Below are 25,990 nucleotides of genomic sequence, written 5' to 3' on the forward strand. Positions count from 1 at the left end.
GTCCTGCCAAGATTTGCTTTCCCAAAATGCAGCACCTCGCATTTATCTGAATTAAACTCCATCTGCCACTTCTCAGTCCATTGGCCCATCTGGTCAAGATCCTGTTGTAATCTGAGGTAACCCTCTTCGCTGTCCACTACACCTCCAATTTTGGTGTCATCTGCAAACTTACTAACTGTACCTCTTATGCTCGCATCCAAATCATTTATGTAAATGACAAAAAGTAGAGGACCCAGCACCGATCCTTGTGGCACTCCACTGGTCACAGGCCTCCAGTCTGAAAAACAACCCGCCACCACCACCCTCTGTCTTCTACCTTTGATTCAGTTCTGTATCCAACTGGCTAGTTCTCCCTGTATTCTATGAGACCTAACCTTGCTAATCAGTATCCCATAGGGTACCTTGTCGAACGCCTTACTGAAGTCCATATAGATCACATCTACTGCTCTGCCCTCAATCTTCTTTGTTACTTCTTCAAAAAACTCAAGTTTGTGAAACCTGATTTCCCATGCACAAAGCCATGTTGACCATCCCTAACCAGTCCTTGCCTTTCCAAAGAGTAGGTCAAGTTTTACACCTTCTCTAGTAGGTACATCCACATACTGAATCAGAAAATTGTCTTGTACACACTTAAGAAATCCCTCTCCATCTAAACCTTTAACACTAGGGCAGTCCCAGTCGATGTTTGGAAAGTTAAAATCCCCTACCATAACTACCCTATTATTCTTAGTTCTGAAGGCTTCCCATTTTCCAGGCGTCCCTTTACCTGCGAACATCTTCACCCAATCCGCTTTTGAAAGGTTTTGCCTAATACCATCAAAATTAGCCTTCCTCCAATTTAGAACTTCAACTTTTAGATCTGGTCTATCCTTTTCCATTACCATTTTAAAACTAATAGAATTATGGTCACTGGCCCCAAAGTGCTCCCACACCGATACCTCAGTCACCTGCCCTGCCTTATTTCCCAAGAGTAGGTCACGTTTTGCACCTTCTCTAGTAGGTACATCCACATATTGAATTAGAAAATTTTCTTGTACGCACTTAAGAAATTCCTCTCCATCTAAGCCCTTAATACTATGGCAGTCCCAGTCTATGTTTGGAAAGTTAAAATCCCCCGACCATAACCATCCTATTATTCTTACAGTTAACAGATTTCCTTACAAATTTGTTTCTCAATTTCCCTCTGACTATTAGGGGGTCTATAATACAATCCCAATAAGGTGATCATCCCTTTCTTATTTCTCAGTTCAACCCAAATAACTTCCCTGGATGCATTTCCAGGAATATCTTTCCTCACTACAGCTGTAATGCTATCACTTATCAAAAACACACACCGCCTCCTCTCTTGCCTCCTTTTCTGTCCTTCATGTATCTTTTGTTTCATGGAACATTAAACTGCCAGTCATGTCCATCCCTGAGCAACGTTTCTGTAATTGCTATAATATCCCAGTACCATGTTCCTAACCATGCCCGGAGTTAATCTGCCTTCCCTGTGAGGCCTCTTGCATCAAAATAAATGCAGTCTAATTTATCAGTCCGACCTTGTTCTCTGCTTTGTCCCTGCCTGCTCTGACTGTTTGACTAGCTTCTTTTCTCAACTGTACCAGTCTCAGATTGATCTCTTTCCTCAGTATCTGCCTGACTACCACCCCCCTCCTGAGCAGCTCTAGCAAATCTCCCTTCCAGCATATTAGTCACCATTACATAATGACATTGCAGGTCTGGAAATTATGCGCATGCACATCACCAGATGAGCATACATGTACCGTTATCTGCAGTTGCACTTGTCAGCAGACATTCCCATTCTTGACTAATGATTTTACCAGGTCTGGATGGCAGTTTCCTTCCCTATAAAAAAAGATAGTATAAACTTGATTTTTTTTTTGCAACAATTGATTCTAGGAAGAGCTGTTGTGACATATTTTCAATTTTACTCTACCCAATTTCTGTTGGCACTCAGAGAAGTAAGCCAGGGAAGTGATAGTTGATGACAGGAGTCTGTTCCTAAAGCCAAGTTCTTCAAATATTAAAGTAAACAAGAAGTGCTAGAAATCCTCAGAGCAAGCATCTGTGGAAACAAACATGAATGTTTCAGGTCTCTGACTTCTCATCAAAAATGCAAAATGTTGCAGGCATTAAACAAGCAGGCAAGAAGAGTGGGAGAAAAAGGACAGAAATGAATTCAAAATGAATCTCTGTGAGAGGTTGGAAGGCAGAAGTGATTTCACCATCAAAACGGTGCAAATTTAATAGGTTAAAAAACATAGCGTGATGGTTCTCCTCCACACTGGGGAGGCCTACACCCAACTAGGTGACTGCTTTACAAAACATCTTTGTTCAGTCTAAAAGTATGATATTGAGCTTTCTGAGATGTACAATTTCAATTCTCTACTTTGCTTGCAATCTGACCTTTCCTGTCCTCGGCCTGCTGCGATGCTCCAATAAAACTCTTTCGGTCTTTCAGAATTTTTTGAGGAAGTAACTCTGAAGATGGACGAGGGAGATCCAGTAGATGTAGTGTACCTGGACTTTCAGAAAGCTTTTGATAAAGTCCCACACAGGAGGTTAGTGAGCAAAATTAGGGTGCATGGTATTGGGGGCAAAGTACTATCTTGGATTGAAAGTTGGTTGGCTGACAGGAAACAAAGAGTAGTGATAAATGGCTCCATTTCGGAATGGCAGGCAGTGACTAGTGGGGTATCGCAGGAATCAGTGCTGGGACTGCAGCTTTTTACAATATATATTAATGATATAGAAGATGGTATTAGTAATAACATTAGCAAATTTGCTAATGATACTAAGCTAGGTGGCAGGGTGAAATGTGAGGAGGATGTTAGGAGATTATAGGGTGACCTGGACAGGTTAGGTGAGTGGTCAGATGCAGTTTAATGTGGATAAATGTATGGTTATCCACTTTGGTGGCAAGAACAGGAAGGCAAATTACTACCTAAATGGAATCATGTTAGGTAAAGGGGCAGTACAAAGAGACCTGGGTGTTCTTGTACACCACTCAATGAAGGTAAGCATGCAGGTACAGCAGGTAGTGAAGAAGGCTAATAGCATGCTGGCCTTCATAACAAGAGGGATTGAGTATAGAAACAAAGAGGTTCTTCTGCAGCTGTACAGGGCCCTGGTGAGACTGCACCTGGAGTATTGTGTGCAGTTCTGGTCTCCAAATTTGAGGAAAGACATTCTGGCTATTGAGGGAATGCAGCGTAGGTTCACAAGGTCAATTCCTGGAATGGTGGGACTACCTTACGCTGAAAGACTGGAGCGACTGGGCTTGTATACCCTTGAGTTTAGAAGACTGAGAGGGGATCTGATTGAGACATATAAAGATTATTAAAGGATTGGACACTTTGGAGGCAGGAAACATGTTTCCGCTGATGGGTGAGTGCCGAACCAGAGGAGACAGATTAAAAATACTGGATAGACCATTTAGGACAGAGATGAGGAGAAACGTCTTCACTCAGAGAGTGGTGGCTGTGTAGAATGCTCTTCCCCAGAGAGCAGTGGAGGCCCAGACTCTGGATTCATTTAAGAAAGAGTTGGATAGTGCTCTCAAGGATAGTGGAATCAAGGGTTATGGAGATAAGGCAGGAACAGGATACCTGATTAAGGATGATCAGCCATGATCATATTGAATGGTGGTGCAGGCTCGAAGGGCAGAATGGCCTACTCCTGCACCTATTGTCTATTGTCTAGAGACCCAGACAGACATCCGGCGACTATGGCAAGGACTGAATGACATCACATGCTCTAAAAAGAGACAGTGCAAGATAGCAGACGATGACATATCCCTCCCAGATTGTCTCAATGTCGTCTATGCTCGCTTTGAGCATTCGGCAGAGAGATAACACTATTCCGACAAGTCCTGACGAACCTCTCACAACAGTCACTGCATCACAGGTCAGATCAGTTTTCCTTCATGTGAATCCAAGTAAGGCAATGGGACCAGATGGAGTATCAGGCTGTGCACTCAGAGCATGCGCAGATCAACTGGCAGAGGTCTTCTTGGACATCTTCTACCTGTCCCTGCAGCAGGCCACTATCCCTGCCTGTTTCAAGAGGGCCATCATTATCCCTGTGCCTAAAAAGGCTCATGCAGCATGTCTCAATGACTACCACCCAGTGGCCCTAAATTTGGTGGTCATGAAGTGCTTTGAAAGGCTGGTCATGGCATTAATCAACTCCAGCCTCCCCACTACTCTTGACCCACTCCAATTTGCCTATTGGACCAATAGATCCATGTCAGATGCCATATCACTAGCTTTTACTCTTCTTTAGAATATTTTGACACCAAAAACAGCTACATAAGAATGCTACTCATTGAAGGCTGAACTGTAGTCAATGCTATTATCCCCTCGAGACTGATTACTAAACTTGGTGATCTCAGACTAAGCCCCATTCTCTGCAACTGGATCCTCTGTGCCTGTGGGTCAGGAAACGATCAGTGAAGATTGGGGACAATATTTCATCCTCACTAATACTCAACACTGGAGCCCCCCAGGGGTCCATACTCAACCCCCTACTGTACTCACTGTATACCCATGACTGCGTTGCCAAATACCAGACTAATGCCATTTACAAGTTCGGTGATGACACTATGATAGTCGGTCAAATCTCAGATGGCGATGAAACAGACTATAGACAGGAGGTGGAAGACCTGGAAAAATGGTGCACTGAGAACAACCTAGCTCTAAATGCCAGCAAAACCAAGGAACTCATTATTGGCTTTCAGCAGGATGTTACTCATGCCCCCCTACACATCAACAGCACAGAGGCGAACGAGTGGAGAGTGTCAAGCTCCTGGGAGTGGTCATCCACAACAAGCTTTGTTGGACTCTTCATGTGGACACGCTGGTTACAAAGGCCCAAAGTCTCTTCTTCCTCAGGCAGCTGAGGAAATTTGGCATGACAGAGAATACCCTTGACAACTTTTATAGGTGCGCCATTGAGAGCATTCTGTCTGGGTGTATCACTATCTGGTATGGCAACTGTACCGTTCAAGATCGGAGATGGTTACAGAGTGTGGTGAACTTGCCCCGGACAATCACAAAAGGCCAACCTCCCATCTATAGAATCCATCTACCAGGCCTGCTGACAAGGAAAGGCCGCCAGCATTCTTAAAGATCCATCCCACCCTGGCAATGTTTTTCTACAACCACTATCATTGGGGAGAAGGTACAGAAGCCTGAACACATGCAACAGCCAGTTTTGCAACAGTTTCTAACCTACTGTTGTTAGAATACTGAATGGACTCAAACTCTTAACATTCGTCTATACCTGTGTTTTTGTTTTAGCCACTGTTTACCTATTATTTACTAACTATGCTCGCAAGACAAAGGTTTTCACTGTGCCTCGGTACACATGGCAATAAATTCAATTCAAATTCAACTCAATACACAACTCATTTAGAGGCACATTTTCTTTCTTGCCCAATTACCAGTTACTTTGACTTTGTATAATAAAACCTTTTGTAAGTTAATACATCTTCCATCTTATCACAGACATCCTCCTTATCTTCTCTGAACCACAGCCAACCATTTCATTAGTTAAAATAAAATTATAGTAATCTTTTATGTACTATATGTTCATAAGGCCATCAGAGATGCCAAAAGGCAATACCAAACTCAACTTGAGACCTCGACAAACCACACAGACACCCATCATTTGTGTCAAGGCTTACAGGACATAATGGGCTACAAAGCGAAGTCAAACAGAATCAAAGGCAACACTCCATCCCTATCGGATGAGCTCAATACATTGTATGCTCACTTTGAATAGAAGGCCAGTGAAATATACAGTCAACTGTCCCAACAGGCTCGGATGCACCTGTACCCATGGTCACTGTCGCAGACATTAAATAAGCCTTCTTGAGAGTGAGCCCACAGAAAGAAACTGGCCAGGCTGGAGTCCCTGGCCTTGTACTCAGATCCTGTGTGGACCAGCTAGCAGCATTATTCACTGACATCTTTGACATCCCCTGACTTCAACCTGACATCACCACCTACTTCAAGAAGACCACCATCATCCTAGTGTCAAAGAAAAATCATGCATTGTGCCTCAATGATTACTGCCCGATGGCTCTGACCTCCATAATTATGAAGTGCTTCGAGAAGTTAGTCATGGCTAACATCAATTTCAGCCTACCAAGCTGCTTTAATCCTTTGCAATTCACCTACCAGTGCAACAGATCAAGAGCAGACACCATCTCCCTGGCCCTACACTCATCCTTGGAACACAAGAAGGATACCATGATCGTAAACAAACTCATGTGCAAAGTCCAAGTCCAAAGTCTTGGCATCCCCCTCTGTAACTGGACTTCCTGATCCATAGACCGCAGTCAGTAAGGATAGGTGACAACTCCTCCACAATAATTCTCAACACCGACAACCCGTAAGGCTGCATACTCAGCGCCCCACTGTACTCCTTTTATATTCAACTGTGTGGACAAATTTCAACCCCAACTCCATTTACAAGTTTGCTGACAACACCACCGTTGTAGGTTGGATCTCAAACAACAACAAGACAGAGTACAGGAAAGAGATTGAGTGCTTAGCAGCATAGTGTAAAGATAACAATCTCTTCAGAAATGTCAGCAAAACGAAGGAGCTGGTCATTGACTTCAGGAAGCAGAGTGTAGGGCATCCACCCATCTGCATCAATGGTGCCAAGGTGGAGATGGTCCAGAGCGTCACGTTCCTTGGGAATAACGATCACCAACAAGCTGTCCTGGTCCAAACATGTCGATGAGACAGTCAAAAAAGCTCAGCATCTCTACTTCCTCAGGAGGCTAAGGAAATTCAGCATGCCCACAAAGACTCTTACGAACTTTTATACATGCATCACATAAAGCATCCCATCTGGATGCATCACAGCTTGGCATGGCAACTGCTCTTCCCAAGACTGCAAGAATCTACATAGAGTCATGAACACAGTCCAGTCCATCGTGCAGAACAGCCTTCCAGCCAATGACTCCATCTATATTTCCAGCTGTATCGGGAAAGCAACCAATAAAATCAAAGATGCCTCCCACCCCAGTTATACTCTCTTTCACCCTCTTCCATTAGACAGAAGATATAAAAGTTTGAATACACATACTAACAGTTTCAAGAACAACTTCTTCCCCACTGTCAGACTTTTGAACAGACCTCTCAAAAGTTAATGTTGATCTCTCTCTCTCTCTCTCTCTGCACCTTCTCTGTGGCTGTAGCACTGATTTCTGTATTCCGTTCTGCTATCTGATGCACTTTGTATGGTACAACATACCCTGTACAGCACAAAAAACAACACTTCTCATTGTATCTCAGTACCTGTGACAACAATAAATCAAATCAAAAAGATTTTGATCTTTTCTCAGTTCTGAAATGTTAAATCTGTTCCTTTTTCTACATAGGCTTTCAGACCTGCTGTGCATTTTCAGTAATTTCTATGAGTATAGAGAATTTATAAAATGTAAAAAAAAAGCTAACAGCATCTGTTGTTCTTCTCCTTTCTTCAAATATTAGATGCGCTTGATATCCCGCCTTCATAAGAGGTATGTGCATCAACATAAGCATATGAATTAATTTGTTACTAAAGGGTTAGCTTCTATTGGAAAACATCATGCTTTGCTTGGGGACATTGTAATTAAGATCAACACTGCACTGAAAAACAGTTTGCTTTGTTGCCTTTGCCAGATGTTTTTGGCAGAGCTCATGAAAGACTGGTTGGCTGGTAAGATGAGCATTCCTTCAGAGGTAGGATTGGAGAATACTCAAAAAAAATCTGTCTGAAGGAAAAATTGAAGTCTGATGATCGAACTCTAGGATACATCAATTACTTATGGCACAAATATTCACAAACAGAGAAAATTTCCTTCAGTCATTACAGGCCCCTGTTGTTGATAATAAACACAGAACCCATGTACATCCAAAGTCAGTGCATGTTAATTTAGCAAAAGCATTATTTTGGATTTAAAATGAATTGGTTTGCTAAGTAATCCAGAAAAAAAGACTCATATGGACACATTCATACATCAATGTAGAATAACTTTCAAATTTAATTGTTACCAGTATGGTAAACAGAATTTTCTATTTATTATTAGTTGCAATAATTGGAAGTAAGGTGTGTACAATATTCAAAAAGACGTTTCACAGGAGCATTATTAATTATGAGTTGAAACAAATATACAGCAGGAGCTTATGAAAACAGATGACTGACATCTTGGTCAAAGGTTTCAGGAATTATCTTAAAGTAAGAGAAAGGTAGAGAAGTGAAAGCAGAAATTCCAAATCTTCTGAACTCGGCAGTTGAGCATACAGATGCAAACAGTAAAACAATGAAAAGCAGGAATGAACAGGGGGCCATAATATCAAATTTATGCAGCCAGTACAATTCACTCAACATGATATCAGGAAATGATTCGAAGCTCTGGATACTGCAAAGGCTACTGGCCCTGACAGCATTCTGGCAATATTACTGAAGATTTGTGCTCCAGAACTTGTCGCTCCCCAAGCCAAGCTATTCCAATACAATTACAACACTGGCATCTACCCAACAAGATGGAAGAATGCCCACATATGTCCTGCATGCAAAGAGTAGGACAAATCCAACCCAGCCAATTACTGCCCCATCAGTCTATTCTCAATCATCAGTAAAGTGATGATAGCACTATTAATGACACCTTACAAGTAGCACCTGCTCAGCAATACCTACTCAGTGATGCCCAGTTTGGGTTCCACAGGGTCACACAGCTCTTGACACCATTACAGACTTGGTTTAAACATGGACAAAAAGAGCTGAAATCCAGAAGTGAGGCAAGAGTAACAGCTCTTGACATCAAGGATACATTCAATCAAATTTGTCATCAAGAACTCCTAGCAAAAGTGGAATCAATGGTTATCAAGTGGCAAACTGTCCACTGGTGGGAGCTCTATTCTGCATTTAGGAAGATGGTTATGATTTTTGGAGGTCAGTCATCTCAGCTCCAGGATGTCACTGGAGGAATTCTTCAGAGTAATGGCCCAGGCCCAAATATTTTCAGCTGCTTCATCAATGACTTTCCCTCCATCACAAGGTCAGAAGTGGGGTGTTAGCCAATGATTGCATAATGTTCAGCATCATTCACAACTCTTCAGATACTGAAGCAGTCCATGTTCAATGCAATAAGATTTGGACAGTATCCACATCTGGGCTAACCAATGTCAAACAGCGTTTGCAACACACAAATGTCAGGCAATTACCATCTCCAAGAAGAGACAATCTAACCACTGTCCCTTGACATTCAATGGTGTTACCATCACTGAAACCCTCACTATCAACATCCTTGGGGTTACTATTGACAAGAGACTTGTTATATTGACAAGAGACTGAACTTGTTATATAAAACAGTGGCTACAAGAGCAGGTCAGAGGCTAGGAATACTGCAGCAAGGAACTCATTTCCTGACTCTCCTAAGCCTGTACAACATCTACAAAGCACAAGTCAGGAGCGTGATGGAATACTCCCCACTTGCATGGATGGGTGTAGTTCCAACAACACTCAAGAAGCTGGACATCATCCAGAACAAAGCAGTCCTCTTGATTGGCACCACATCCACAAGCATCCACTTACATTCAATAAGAGCAATATGTACTATCTAAAAGATGCACTGCAGAAATTCACCAAAGGACCTTTGACAGCACCTTCCAAACCCACAATCACTTCCTTGGTAAAAGGACAAGGGCAGCAGATCCATTGGAGCACTATCACCTGCAAGTTTCCCTCTTAGCCACTCACAATTGTGACTTGGAAATATATTACTGTTTACTCATTATTGCTGGGTCAAAATCCTGGATTTCTCTTCCTAAGGGTGTTGTGAGTTAACCTAACACATGTAGACAGGAGCACTACAAGATCGCAATTCACCACTAACTTCTCATGGGGAACTGCAGACAGGCAACAAATGCTGTACAGCCAGTGAGGCCCAAATCCCACGAGTGAATGAAAACAAATTGTATTGACTGGATTAAAGCATTCAGTGAAACAGATATAAACAATGTATAACAGAAACTATTCTCATCCTAGAATGAGCAATTTCATCTTTTGGACTTCAACATCCACAACTAAATTGCTGAAGTTAAATAAAATGATAGAGGGTATCCAACATGCAACCATCATGACATGCTTTTCTTTTAAAATTAAAAATTTAACCTATTTTTCTAAAGGTAAAGATGTTGTTACACACCTCTGGAAAAGATAGTACTTGAACATGGGCCTCCTGGTCCCATGGTGTGCCTTTCTTTTTTTTAAACCTATGGTTTTCCTAATTAACCCATTCAGAGATATTATTACACACCTCTGGAGCAGGTAGGACTTGAACCTGGGCCACCTGGTCCAGGGGTAGGGACACTTGCACTGCAGCTCAGCCCCTCCTTGTTCAGGGGGCTTTTTTTTAATTAACCCATTTTTCTAATCAACATGTTCAAAGACAGATAGCAGAAGTTTCTATAAATATATAAAACAAAAAACAGTGGCGAAAGTAAACATTGGTCCTTTAGAGGATAAGAAAGGGGATTAAGTAATGGGATAGGAGGAAATGGCCGAGCTAGTGAATAGGTATTTTGTGTCGGTCTTCACAGTGAAGGACAAAATAACATGCCACTAATTGACAAAGGGACGAAGGTAGCCGAGGATCTGGAAACAATCATTATCACAAAAGAGGTAGAGTGTTGGGCAAGCTAATGCAGCTAAGGGTAGACCAGTCTCCTGGCCTTGGTGGAATGCATCCCAGGGTGCTAAAAGAGTGGGGAAAGTGCTGGAGTCTATCATCAAGGAAGAAATAGCAAAGCATCTAGATAGAAATTGTCCCGCTGAGCAGACGCAGCATGGGTTCATGAAGGAAAGGTCATTATTAACTAATCTTTTGGAATTCTATGAAGACATTACGAACAGGGTGGACAACAGGGACCCAGTAGATGTGATGAATCTAGATTTCCAAAAGGCATTCGACAAGGTGCCATGCAAAAGGTTACTGAATAAGATAAAGATGCAAGGCGTTACAGGCAATATATCAGTATAGATATAGGATTCGTTAACCAAAAGGAAGCAAAGATTGGGAATAAATGAGTGTTATTCTGGTTGGCAATCAGTAACTACTGGTGTGCCCCGAGGTTAGTGTTGGAACCGCAATTATTCACAATTTACAGAGCTGTGTCAAAGTTGACACTAAGATGAATGGTAGAGCAAAGTGTGTAGGGGACAGTGAAAATGTTTGAATGGTAAGAAATTGCAGCACACTGCTGTGCATGAATCCCAGAAGGTTGTTCTCTCGGTGCAATTAAGAAGGCAAATGAAATTTTGTCCTTTATTGCAAAAGTGATTGAATTCAAAAGCAGAGAGGTTATGTTGCAGCTGTGTAGGGTGCTTGTGAGGCCACATCTGGAGTACCACATGTAGTTTTGATCTCCTTACTTCAGAAAGGATGTACTATACTGGCACTAAGGTTCTGGTGAGAGGGTGGGTAAGTGAAGCTGAGGCCACAAAAACATCAGCCATGATCTTATTGAATAACAGAGCAGGCTGAAAGGGCCAGATGGTCTACTCCTACTCCTAGTTCTTATGTTATTACACACATCTGGAGCAGGTGGGACTTGAACCCGGGCCTCACTGTCCCATGTCATGCTTTTCTTTATCTTTGTTTTACAAGAGAGACCCATAAATTTGTTAATTTTTAAAATTTAACCTATTTTTCAGAGAAATTATTACACACCCCTGGAGCAGGTCTGACTTGAAATCAGTCCGGGACACTACCAATGCACCTCAAGATGGTCACGTGGACTTGTTTTTTATTTTTATTTAACCTCTTCTTCTAATTAACCTGTCCAGAGATGTTATTACACAGCTCTGGTGCAGGTGCAACTTGAACCCGGGCTTCCTAGTCCCACGGCTTGTTTTTCAAAGATACCAAGACACTGTTACCTAGAAACAGATGTCCACAGATTGACAATTAACAAAACTCATTGGCTATTTGAGTGGATAAAGAGTAAACCTGGAAAAAGCACAGCAGGTCAAGCAGCATCAGAGAAGAAGGGAAGTCGAAGTTTCAGGTCGGAACCCTCCTTCAGGACTGGGGAGGGGAATGGGGACTGCTAAATAAAAAGAGGGAGTGGGGTGGGAATCAGGGAAAGGTGGTTGGGATGATATCTGGACAACATCAGCAAGTGACAAATTGCATAAGAGTCAAAAAATAACTAAAAGAACAAAGCCAATAGAAAACATAATGAGCAGCCATAGTGTGTTTGCAATGGGAAAAGGCATTTGAGCCAGTAGAACAATTAGTTTATACTAATACATTGTAGAAATTGTCTTAAAATTAGTTCATTGAATCACAAATTAAAATTGGATCTCACACCAAAGACATATTAGAATGGGTAACTAAACCTTTGACAGTGGAAGGGAACTAGTTGGGAATGATACTCTCATTTGCCTTTCCTCACCCTCGACAACTTCTCAACAATCCTCCCACTTGCTCCAAACAAAATGGGTAGCCACGGGCATCCTTATGGGCCCCAGCTACGCCTGCATCTTCGTCAGGTACATTTTCTGCAGCTACACCAGCATCATTCTCCACCTTTTCGTATGACCGTATCGACGTTACCTTGTGTTCCTATGAGGAGGTTGAACAGTTCTTCCACCCTGACCTTAAACTCACCTGGAATATCTCGGACACCTCCCTCCCCTTCCTGGACCTCTCCATCTCCAATCTCTGGTGACCGACTAAACGTGGACATTTACTAAAAACCCACTGACTCCCACAGCTACCTGGACGACACCTCTTCCCATCCTAGGTCCTATAAAAACGCCATCCTTTATTCCCAGTTCCTCCACCACCACTGCATCTGCTCCCAGGAGGACTAATTCCACCACAGAACATCCCAGATGACCTCCTTCTTCAAAGACCACAATTTCCGCTCCTACATTGTTGACAAATCCCTCCAGCGCATCTCCCCCACTTCTTGCTCCTCTTCCCTTGAACCCCACCCCTCCAATCGCAACAGGGAGAGAATCCCCAGTCCTCACCTTCCACCCCACCAACCTCCACATACATCACATCATCCTCCATCACTTCTGCCAACTGTAAACAGACCCCACCACTAGAGATATTTTTCCCTCCCCACCCTTTTTCTGGAGAGACCATTCCTTTTGCGACTCCCTTGTCAGATCCATGCTTTGGAGGATTTAAACACAAAGATATGAATTTTAAAACTGAGGTGCACAAAGAGAAAATGTCGACAAGGGTTCCTGATACAGCTTTGCTAAAGGTAGCAAAGAATTGGAAGATCTGAATGTTTAGAAAGGCTAATAATGGCGGCCTGGGCAAAAGAGGATTGGACAATTAAATCTTGAGATGGCAAAGCCAGGGGGGAGGGTTTCAACAGTGAACAAGTTTTTGGCTAGGTGCAAGGAGTTAGTTAAATGTTGGACATTCATCATTGTTATGAATAAGAGGATAATGGGTCAGTGGCTCAACTCAGAATCAGAATCAAATAGGACAGAGATTCTGTTTGAGACACTAAAAGGGGATGGAATCAGCAGCAAAGTTCAGAATTTGTGGAAGAAACTCAGGAAAACAGTAGACACATGTATTGTGGGAAGCGGTGGTGTAATGCAAATGTCATTGGACTAGTATTCCAAAGCCATTAGTTAAAGCTAATGTACTAGGGCATGAGTTTGAATTCCACAATAGCAAATTATGAAATTTAAATTCAATAATATTTAGAATTAAAAGGCAAACTAATGTCAGTTGTCATTAAAACAAACCCTTCTGCCTCATTAATGTCCATTTGGAAATCAAAACCTGTCATCCTTACATTTGAACTACGTGTAACTCTAGATCTATGATATATGTGGTTGACTTTCAACCGCCATTTGGCTCTCTGGGCCATTTCAATTGCAAATAAGGATGGGTGACAAAAATGCCAACTTTGCCAAAGACATCCAGATTCCATGCAAGAATAAAGAAATATGACATGAAAAAGAGCATTCTCCAGTGCTTTATTTTTCTATGTGTTCATTTTAGTCTCAATATCGGTACTTGCTCGTAATGTACGGCCCATCTTCCTGTCTTAAAATTGTGAACTTGGAACATCCAAGATCCTTAATTTAGCAATACTGAAACATGCTCCTCTGTTCTCATTAGCTTTTTGCTTTGACTCCATTAACCTCATAGGCTGCCAGATTAAATCATAGTTGAAGAATTAAAACCATTACATTGTTTAATACCTAGCAGAATTTCTAACACATATCTATTCCATTGTGAACACCTCATTTCCAACATCTTTAATTTGTATTTACATAGAGTATTTAATGCAATTAAACATTCCAACTTGCTTCATTTAGGCATACAAACAAAATGTGTTGTCATGACACAAAAGGAGATATAATGTCAGCTGACCAAAAGCTTGGCTTAAGGAGGAGGGCAAAGTGGTTTAGGGAGGGAACTTCAGAGTTTGGGACCTAGACCTTGAAGGTGAGGCCAATGATCAGCAACTAAAATCATGGAGACTTAAAATGTCAGATTGGAGGAGAGCATATATCCAAGAGGACAGTGGCTCTGGAGGAGATTATAGATATTGGGTGAAACTATCCCATGAAGCAAGTGAATTTTAAAATTGAAGCTTTATTGAAGAAGAAGCTAGTATGCATTAGCAAGCACAGAGGTGATGTGTGAATGGCACTTTAATGAGTTAAAACTTGGGAAACAGAGTTTTCGATGACCTTAGTTTACAGAAGGTAGTATGTTAAAGTCTATGCAAGGGTTCATTAAAATAATCATAATAACATCTTTCTAGCAAACGACATAGATCAACATTCCACTCACATAAGAGCTGAGACAAAAACAAAGTTGGCAATATTACACCAGTGGAAATGGGAGGATTCGTGACAGTGAATACTTGGTTGAAAGCTCAATTTGGCACTAAATACAATATTGAGGTTATAGGGAGAAGAGTTTAAGGTGTAGTTTGAAGGAATGGTTTTAGACTTCTCATTATTTATAGACAGAAGTTTTCTGTTCATCCAGCACTGAATGAATCCGGCACTCAGGCAACCAGAGTCGAGATTGTGGTGCTAGAAAAGCACAGCAGGTCAAGCTGCATCCAAAAAGCAGGAGAATTGACGTTTCAGGCATTAGCCCTTCAACAGAATTGCCCGAAATATCGATTCCCCTGCTCCTCGAATGCTGCCTGAGTTGCTGTGCTTTTCCAGCACACACTCTCGACTCTGATCTCCAGCATCTGCAGTTTTCACTTTCTCCTAGTTGATATCAGACAATCACTCTGACAATTTAGGAACAATGGAGGGCTCAGTCAAGGTACTGGTTAGGTAAAGCTGAGGGTCATCAGTTATCAGTGTGAAAATTCACATGTTTTTGGAGAATGTTATTGAAGAGCTGCATGCATGTGAAAACTAGGAGGGTACCAAAGTTTGTTACCTCTGGTGATCCTAAGGATCTACATGGAATGAAAAGAGAAGCCGTTGAAAATGAAATTCAAGTATAATTACACAAATAAGAACGCAACTTAAAAAGTGCAATTCCACCCAGATGGTCAACAGTATAAAGCCAGTGGAAGTGGATGATGTAAATCAACTGAGCTGTTAGCAAAGTGAAAAGAATGAGGACAGATAGTTTGCTTAATGCACAGATTATCATTTGTGACATCGATAACAGCCACTTCAATATTGTGATAGGGGCACAAACCTGATTAGAGGAATTCTAAATGTTTCTGGGAAGGATGAACCTGATTTTTAGGCAAATTCAATGATTTTGGAGAGGAAAGGGAGATTGTCATTAGGCTGCAAGCATTGTGGGATCAAAGCTCTATCACAGTTTTAAATCACTAGCTCTCTCCCGCTTTATGGCAAAGATCCAAATGCAGCTTAAAGTTCATCTCCAGGGCGGATTCCTCACTGATTTTCCAAGCTACACCTTCCAAAAATTACATCCGAAACAGGTGTGTGATGGAATAATTCCTATTTTCCTAGATGAGCACAACTCCAACAACATGAAGAAGCTTGTCCAGTAAAAAGCAGCCTACTTGGCTAGCACTACATCTACAAACATTCACTCCCTCCAATATTGACAAACAGTAGCAGCAGTGCATAACCATCTACAAGATGCACTACAGAAATTCACCAAGATTAAGTGAGGATTGGTCCTCTTGTGAATAAGAATGCAGTGTATAGGTAACAAGGAAATGACAAATGAAATGTGCAAATGTTTTCCATCAGTCTTCACAACAGAAAATACTTAAAATATTTAAGTGATAGATCCAAATCAGGAGGTAGAAAGGAAAAAAGGAACAAAACCAAAATTGTAATCATGAGGGAAATGTTACTAAGCAAACTGGTGAAGCTGCAGGCCAAAAAGTTTCTGGGTCTGGATGACTTCATCCTAGGGTCTTAAGAGATTCCTGATGAGATAGTACATGTGTTAGTGTTAATTTTCCAAACTCTCTAGATTGTGGAAAGGTTGCAGTCGCCTAAACAACAAACATAACCCCCTTTTCAGAAAGGGAGAGGACTGAAGACAAGAAGCAATAGGCCAAGTAGCTGGTCATCTGTCATGACAAAGGTGTTAAAATTGATTATTAAAGAAATTATAGCTACATGGTTTTTAAAAAATGCATGATAATTGGGAAAAGTCAGCATGGTTTCAAGAAGAAGGAAAATAATTTTTAACCATTTTGGGCATTCTTTAGAGGAGTAATGCACACTGTCAATAAAAGAGAACAGACCTCTGTATTCGAATTTCCAAAAGATATTTGACAAGATACCACATCAAAGGTCATTGCAGAAATTAAAATGGTCATGGTAAGAGGGTAACGTTAGCGTGGATAAAAGATTGACTGGCTAGCAGAAAACAGTATGCATAAATGGATCTTAGTCTGACTGGCAAGTGTGATAACTGGGTCCTGTAGAGGACTGTCCTGGGTGTCGATCTTTTACAATTTACACCAATGACTTAGATGAGGCCTGATAGCTAAGTTCACAAATGACAAAGATAGGCAGAGAAAGATGTTGTGAAGACATAACGAAGTTGCAGACAGAAATAGATAGGTTGACATGGCTAAAACTCTGGCAAATGGATTAGAGCCTGGAAAAATGTGAAGTTATTAACTTTGGCTGAAAGAATAGAGTATTAATTAAATGGAGAACAACTGCAAAGAGATTTAGTTGTTTTCGCGCATATCTTTACAAGTTAATATGCAGGTGCAACATGCAGGTGCAGGGGCGGCACAGTGGCTCAGTGGGATGGCATAGTGGCTCAGTGGTTAGCACTGCTGCCTCACAGCACCAGGGATTCCAGCGTTGGGCGACTGTGCAAACTCCACACAGGCAGTCTCCCAGTGTCTGCGTGGGTTTCCTCTGGGTGCTCTGGTTTCCTCCCACAGTCCAAAGATGTGCAGGTCAGGTGACCTGCCACACTAAGTTGCCCATAATGTTCAGGGATGTGTAGGCTAGATGTATTAATCAAGAGTAATGTATAGTAATAGGGGAATGGGTGTGGGTAGGATACTCTTTGGTGGGTCAGTGTGGATGTGTTGAGTCAAATGGCCTGTTTTCACACTATAGGAATTCTAATTCCTGAGTAAAAGGAGGTTAATGAGATCCTATCCTTTAATTCAGGAGGAATTAAGCATTAAAGAACAAGGATAGTATGCTTCAGTTATACTGGACATTACTTTATGAGGAAAGATGTAGTTGCATTGGATGCAGTTTAGGGAAGGTTCACTAGATTGATTTCAGAAAGGAGGTTTTTGTCGTATGAAGACAGATTGAAACATTTAGACCTATACTGTCTGCAATTTAGAAGAATGAGGGGAGATCAAATTGAGGTATTCAAGATGATTAAAGGTGTGGATAAAATAGATGTGGAGTGGATGCTTCCTCTTGTGGCCATTCTAGGACAAGAGGCCATCGTCTTAGCATAATTTAGCAAATTTAAAACAGAATCAAGGAGAATCTACTTTTCCAAAGAGTTGTGAATCTGTGGAATTCGCTACCCTAAAAAGTGCAGTGGATGCTGAAACTGAGTAAATTTGATGAGGAGTTAGACAGATTTTTAATTGGTAATGGGTTGAAGAGATATGGAGAGAAGAGAGGAAAAAGAAGGTGAGGAGCATATTAGCCATGATCCCAATGGCGGAGCAGACTTGATGGGCCAAATGGCCTGATCCTGCTTCTTTATCTTATGAACTTATGAACTTGTGATGCCACATTTTGAATATTGTGTGCAGTTTTGGAGGCAGTTCAGAGGAGGGGTACTGTTTTAAAATTAGCAGTTACTTTTTCAGGATGAGAGGCGAGGAGAACTTTTTTCTCTCAGAAAGTTGAGAAACTTTGCAGAGCATGCTTGAAAAGCCGAATGGTATCCTTCTCCTCCTAACTCCTACGTTTGTATGTTTTGTAAATGCAACTATTCTTCAATTATTTTCAATTGATATTATTCATTAACACAAATGAAGGTGCTTGTAGAGGTTTTGAAATGTAACTAAATAGAGAAATATAAAAAGATACAGCACAGAGGAGATCTATCAGCCCATCATGTTTGTGATGACAAATTGAAACAGAAGTATCCAATTAGCTATTCCCAGTTAAACCGGAACTTGTCTGTCTGTTGTTATTTATTAGTATTTCTGATCGTCTTTTGGAAATTACCATTGAAAGGATGGTAGAAGAGATTCAAAAAGTGCATTCCAAATTATAACATGATCTTTTTTGCCCTCATCTTTTTTTGTTTAATAATATCTTTCATAGCAATGGCAAGTATCTAAAAATTGTGTGTCCTATTTTGTGGGCTATAAATCAAATTTGCCAAAATGTGGAAATCACTGTATTCCCACTTTGGTGGGAAGCACAGTTGCAATTATTACTTCGGTGCTGTTGAATGAGCCAAAATGCTACAGTTATAAGTCCATAAGACCTTGGAGCAGAAGTAGGCCATTCTACCCGTTAAGACTTCACCATCATTCAATGAGATCATGGTTGATCTAATAATTCTCAACTTCACTTTCCTTTCTCATCTCCATAACCCTTGATTCCCTTCCTGATTATGTGGACATATATAATAGAATAAGTAAGGCAGAACATTTAATAACTCTGTAACAAATCAAGGTATTTAATAAAACTAACCTTCTAGACAAGCTTGTGTTTCTTTCAGTTTTTCTTTCTGAGCTATTTCTAGCAGCTTGGCTAGCTGGCTAAAAGTGGATACTTTGATGATACTAGTAGAATCATCCAAAATCAGCAAGGGGTTTCCATCCACAGTTTCTTTTGATACAACAGTTCTTTTGCTGTGATGACAAAGAAAAGGAAATCAAATAAAATGAAAATTGTGTATTCTGTACCTTTCTTCATCCAAGTCAATACAAGTGTGTAAAGAGTCGCATTAATCGGAGGGAACTTACCACACCCACAATTTAATAGTTTGCATGATCTGCAGCATAGATTTTAGATAATTACCATTTTTAAACTTTGACATCTGATTCCATAACACCAATGAAGAGTCATATTTTTATACATTAAAGGTCCACCATTTAGAGTTGAGAATATGTTAACCTTAATGACACATATATCTTTGACAGCTGGCTCAAAGGTTACAAATCAGACATCTGCTGGAAAACAATACCCATGTTTAAAAATTACAGTGATGTCAAAGAATTCTGGTCTCATTAAAACTCTAATATAATCACATTGAACTTTATCATACATTCTCTATTTCAATTTTGTCAATAATTTTAAAATTTTAACTGCAATGCCATTTGCAATTAAGCAACATCAAAACAGTAAAAAAAATTGAGACGGAAATAGTAAAGTGCATGAAAAATATAAAAGTTAAAATAGATTACAAAGACAAAAACAAACAAACCTTGATGCTTAGTTTTTTGAAAGTGAACATTGAATTTAGGTACACAATAGAATGCTAGCTACAATAGCATATGAAAACAATAACCAGATATTCATGTTTCCTTTGCTGCAATGTGGTCCAATGTTAAAACCAAATCTGTTCAAGAAAGCCAATTTTTATAATGAACTCACCAACACTCAGCAAATACCAACTGCATACTTCTTAACGGAGTTAGTAAGTTCCTCACAAAGTAGGTTAGTTTTAATAATCTTGCTTTAATACACAATTTTGTTGGTACAAAACAACATTACACTATCTCATTAATGTGGAACCAACCTGATTTGATAGTCTGCTCCAAATCCAGATATCTCCAAATTCGACTTCCATTCAAGAGGTTCCCGAAATACCAAAGCGGCTTCCTGTGGGTGCTTGGAACTAACATATTCCACAAATTTGATAATGCTGTTCAGTAGGGAGATGTTCAGAGGAGTAAATTCTAACTTGCCGACACCGATGCCAGCCGCCGTCCACTGAGCTGCTCGAGTTAACGCTACACCCATGGTGATGGGTAACTACAAGCAAATGAAAAAAGGCATGGGCACAGTGAATAATTAAGCCAAAAGAGCTGCTAGAAATTCCTTTCTCAAAACGTTATTATTTGAACAGAATAAAACATAAATAAATAAACATCCAAGGAACAAAAGAATAAGACAGCTTAAATACTTGTCCTCTTCTTAATCTACAGTAAAACGTCTGCTTGAAATAGGCAATGCAAAAAATGCTTACTTACATTTTACTTAATCTTCTACCATAGCAGTTTGATTTTTGTTTTTTAGTTACAGGTAGAACCCACTGCGTTGAGCATACCTTCCATTCGCAAATTTCCCTTTTTTGACAACTAAATAAGTTTAGAAATGCTAACGACCTTCTTTACATCTACTTGCCTGCAGTCTGAAGAGGCCACGTTCCGCCAGTCGCTGGACGCAGCTGCTTCGGGGAATAAAGGCCCTGCAGGAAACCCCCGAGAGTCAGGCCTCTCCCACGGAGTAAGAATCACTATCAATCCTTCATGGGACTAAACGAACCAACTCCAACCCGCAATGCAGATAACAGCCCCACTTTATTTAAAGAAGGTCACCCTTTCCCCCCCCCCCCCCCCCAAACAAATAAGATGTCCAAACGGATCTTCCAGTCCGACCGCGGCGGCGTGCGGTTTCCATGGAGACCAGAGGCCATCGCCGTTGCTAAGCGACGTCTCCAAACATCAGCTGCCTTTCCATTGACCACGTGACGGGCGGGAAGTGTAAAACATACACCACAACGGTTTTAACCGCCTTCGAGCGAGGAGGGCTGTTCGCCTGAGAAAACATACAGCACTATTCAATAACTGTTATTCCAATGGTAGGGGTAATTTTATCCTAGGTTAGGACGGAAAGTTAAATCTTTAGAGATGGCTTGCGATTTTTTTGGGTGGAGAAACTTTGAAAAGAATGAACTTTAATCTTGAAGAAGGGTCAGTGGACTGAAAAGGCCAACTCCTGTTTGTCTCTCCACAGTTTATGCCCCACCAATTTATGTTTTTTTTTGTTTCAGATTTCCAGCACCCGCAGTTTTTTTTTGTTTTAATGATTTTAGTGATTGATTGGGACAGAGAGTGCTGTTAAGGTAGGGAAGGGGTTTTGCAGATATTTCTAATCAACTACGTTCAGTGATGCCATTGCGCACCTCTGGAGCATGTAGAACTTGAACGTGAGTCTCCTAGCTTAGAGATAAGGACATTACCATGGAAGAGGTTTATTGGGTTAATGAAAAATTAGGACTCAAAACTCTTGCATTTGATTATGAGTGGTGTCAAACATTCAAAATGGCTTTAAGTTCCAGTGGTAATAGTACCTGTGACATAGCCAGGACTGGAGAAGCTATAAAACTCCCCCCAAAAAACTGTCAATTTTTTAAGAAAACCAACACTTTAAATTGATAAGTATTCTCAGACAAAAACAGGGAAACTCAACAGATCTAACTGTATATACCGAAAATGAAAATGAGTTACTGTTTCAAGACAAGTGACACTTCTCCAGGCACTTTGTTTTTGTTTAAGATCTTCAGCACATGTCTCAGTTGGCCTGGCAAATATAGTTAAGGGAGTTTCTGTAAGGAGGTGGTTACAGACCAATACAATGGGAAGGTACAGAGGTGAAAGACCATTTGAAGAGGACAATAAAGCAATTTAAACATGAAAAGCACAGAATTATGACAAATTAAATAGTGAAAGAGATGTCAGGAATTTAAAATGTAATCAAAATGGTGAAGAAAAAAATCAAGTCGAATATAGCAACAAAAGTGAGTGTCAAAATAAAACATTTTTACTTATATCAATTGGAAAATAAAGAAAAGGAAAAGTTGGAGACTCTGAGAGATTGGTATGTGACAAAACTGTTAAAAAACACTTTTTTGCCTCAGCTTTTATCCAAAAGGTGCCAGACAATTTGATATGTAAAGAGAACTAAGTCAATACAAAAACATAAAAATGTAGAAAATAGGTGCAAAAGTAGGTCATTCATCCCTTTGAGCCTGCACTGCCATTCAATATGATCATGGCTGGTCATGCAAAGTCAGTATCCCACTTTCTCTCCATTTCCCTTGATCGTTTTACCCACAAGGGCCACATCCAGCTCCCTCTTGAATATATCTAACAAACTAGCCCCTACATTTTTCTGTGGTAGAGAATTCCACAGGTTCACAACTCTGAGTGAAGAAGTTCTTCCTCATCTCAGTCCTCTGAATGGCTTTTCCCTTTTTATTAAATTGTGACCCTTAGTTCTGAACTTCCCCAGCATTGGGAACATTCTTCCTGCATCTAGCCTGTCCAGTCCCATCAGGATTTGTTATGCTTCCATGAGATTCCCCCCTCATTCTTCTAAATTCCAGTGAGTACAAGTCTAGTCAATCTGAACTTTCTTCATATTTCAGTCCTGCCATCCCAGGAATCAGCCTGGTATCCTTTGTAGAATTCCCTCAATAGCAAGAATGTCTTTCCTCTGACTGAGAGACCAAAACTGCATATAATACTGTAGCCTTGGCCTCACTGCAACAAGACAACCCTATACTCCTTTACTCAAATCGTCTTGCTATGAAGGCCAGCATGTTATTAGCTTTCCTCAATGCCTGCTGCACTTACATGCAAACTTCAGTGACTGTTCCACCATGACACCCACCTCACCTTTTCCTAAACTGCCACCATTCAGATAACAATCTGCCTTCTTATTTTTGCCACCGAAGTGGATAACCTCATATTTATCCACATTATATTACATTTGCCAAGTATTGCCCACTCAGCCAGCCTGTCCAAGTCACAGCACACACAGCTGGCCAGCTTAGTGTCATCTGCAAATTTGGAAATATTGCATTCAACTCCTTTAACCAAATCGATAATGTATAGTGTTAACAGCTGAGGACCCAGCACTGAACCCTGCAGTACCCAACTCATCACTGTTTGCCATATTGAAAATAATCCATTTATTCCTATCCTCTACTTCCTGCTTGCCAACCAGTTCTCTATCCATGTCAATACACTGCCTCCGATACCATGAATTTTGCAAATTAATCTCTTTTGTGGGACCTTGTCAAAAGCTTTTTGAAAATCCAGATACACAACATCCACTGATTCATCCTTGTTCATTCTACTAGTCACATTCTCAAAAAATTCCAGAACATTTGTCAAGCATGATTTCCCTTTAGTGAATCCATGCTGACTTAAACCTATCCTGTCACTGCTTTCCAAATGCTCAGTAATTACATCCTTAATAATTGACTCCAGCATTTTCCCCACCACTGATATCAGGCTAACGGGCGTATAATTCCCTGTTTTCTCTCTCACCTTTTTTAAAATGTGGGGTTACATGAACTACTTTCCAGTGTATTGGAACCTTTCCAGAGGCTTTGGATGCTGGAAAATGATCACCAAGTTGTCCACTATTTCAAGGATCACTTCCTTAAGTACTTTGGGATGCAAAGTATGAGGCCCTGTGGACTTACTGGGTTTTAATCCCATTTATTTCCCCAATACCATTTCCTGACTATTAAGGATTTCCATCAGTTCCTCCTTCATGCTTGACCCTCTGTTCCCTAGTATTTCCGGAAGGTTATTTGTGTCCTCCTTAGTGAAGATAGATCAAAAGTATTTGTTCAACTGAACTGCCATCTTTTTATTGTCCATTGTGAATTCACCTGATTCATACTGTAAGGGACCTATATTTGTCTTCAGTCTTTTTTCTCTTCACATATCTATAGAAACTTTTACAGTCAGTTTTATGTTTTCTGCAAGCTTACTTTTGTATGCTATTTTCCCCTTCCAAATTAAACCTTTTGTTGTGGTTCTGTTCGCCGAGCTGGGAATTTGTGTTGCAGACGTTTCGTCCCCTGTCTAGGTGACATCCTCAGTGCTTGGGAGCCTCCTGTGAAGCGCTTCTGTGATGTTTCCTCCGGCATTTATAGTGATTTGTATCTGCCACTTCCATCTGTCAGTTCCAGCTGTCCGCTGCAGTGGCCGGTATATTGGGTCCAGTACTGGACCAGAAGCGGCAGATACAAATCACTATAAATGCCGGAGGAAACATCACAGAAGCGCTTCACAGGAGGCTCCCAAGCAATGAGGATGTCACCTAGACGGGGACGAATCATCTGCAACACAAATTCCCAGCTCGGTGAACAGAACCACAACAATGAGCACCCGAGCTACAAATCTTCTCACAAACTTTAAACCTTTTGTTCTCCTCTGCTGAATTTTAAGTTTCACATTTCTCCCAATCCTCAAGTTCTTGCTTTTTCTGGCCAATGTATATGCCTCCTCTTTGACCTAGATTTCCCTTGTTTGGAAATGTTCCATTGTTAGGAACATGGTTGAACCACCTTCCCTGTTTCACTCTTACGCCTGACAGTGATGTACAATTGTTGAAGTTCATCCATGTGTTCTTTAAATGTCTGCCATTACCTTTCCACCGTCAACCCCCTAAGTATCCTTAGCCAGCTAATCCTAGCTAATGCATGCCTCATACTATGAAAGTTAGCTTTCTTTAAGTTCAGGACCCTTGTCTCAGATTTAACTGTGTCAATCTCCATCTTAATGAAGAATTCTATCACATTACAGTCACTTTTCCCCAAAGGATCATGAACCACAAAGTTGCTCATTAATCTTCTCTCATTATACAATATCCAGTTTAGGTTGGCCTCTCTCTAATTGGTTCCTCAACGTATTGGTCGAGGAAACCATTCCTCATACATTCCAGGAAAGCCACCTCCACCGCATTGCTACCAGTTTGGTCAGTCCAATCAATATGCAGTTTGAAACCACCCATAATAACTGCTGTACCCTTACTGTGCACAGCTCTAATTTCCTGTTTACTGTCAACCCCAACCTCACAACTATTGTTTGGTGGTCTGTACACAGCTTCTACTAATGATTTTTTTGGTTTGGTGTTCTGCAGCTCTACCCATACAGATTCCACATGGTCTAGGCTAATGTCTTTCCTTACTATTGTATTAATCCCTCCTTAACCAGCAATGCTACCACACCTCCCTTTCCTTTCCATCTATCTTTCCTGAAAATTGAATATCCCTGGATATTGATTTCCCATCCTTGGTCACCCTGGAGCCAGGTCTCCATGATCCCAATTACATCATATCCATTAATTAGCGTGCAGTTAATTCATTTACCTTATTACAAACGCTCCTCACATTGAGACACAGTGCCGTTTTTTGACATTTATTGTCCTCTTTGAATTATGATGTAATCTGGCCCTTTTTGATTTTTGTCTTTGAGTTCTCTGCCTTCCACTTTGATTTTTCCCCTTATTGCCTTTTGTTTTTGTCCCCACTTTACTTCCCTCCAACTTCCTGCATTGATTCCCATACCCCTGCCATTTAAGTTTAAACCCTCCCTTAGCAAACACGCCCCCCCCCCACAAGGACATTGGTTCCAGTCCTGCCCAGGTGCAGACCATCCAGTTTGTACTTGTTCCCACCTCTCCCAGAACCAATTCCAATGCTCCATGAATTTGAATTCCACTATCCCTCAAGCTACTTCAAGATATTCATCTTATCTATCCTGCCATTCCTACT

The 25,990-nt window shown here is 40.9% G+C and overlaps 1 protein-coding gene across 2 annotated transcripts in view; it reads right to left on the reverse strand.

The window, feature by feature from the left end:
• The window catches only part of odad2 (outer dynein arm docking complex subunit 2), a 390,232-nt gene extending 369,220 nt beyond the window's left edge, over positions 1–21,012 (reverse strand). The window contains exons 1-3 of one of the 2 annotated variants that reach the window (XM_072576026.1): positions 20,818–21,012; positions 20,210–20,445; positions 19,159–19,319 (exon numbers count right to left, since the gene is read on the reverse strand). In XM_072576026.1, coding sequence (XP_072432127.1) covers positions 19,159–19,319; positions 20,210–20,433 — 385 coding nt within the window. In that variant the 5' untranslated portion in view covers positions 20,434–20,445; positions 20,818–21,012. The other variant, XM_072576027.1, reaches the window with a different exon arrangement.
• Positions 21,013–25,990: the final 4,978 nt, after the last annotated feature.

The sequence above is a fragment of the Chiloscyllium punctatum genome, chromosome 8 (assembly GCF_047496795.1).
Source record: "Chiloscyllium punctatum isolate Juve2018m chromosome 8, sChiPun1.3, whole genome shotgun sequence".
Taxonomy (NCBI): Eukaryota; Metazoa; Chordata; class Chondrichthyes; order Orectolobiformes; family Hemiscylliidae; genus Chiloscyllium; species Chiloscyllium punctatum.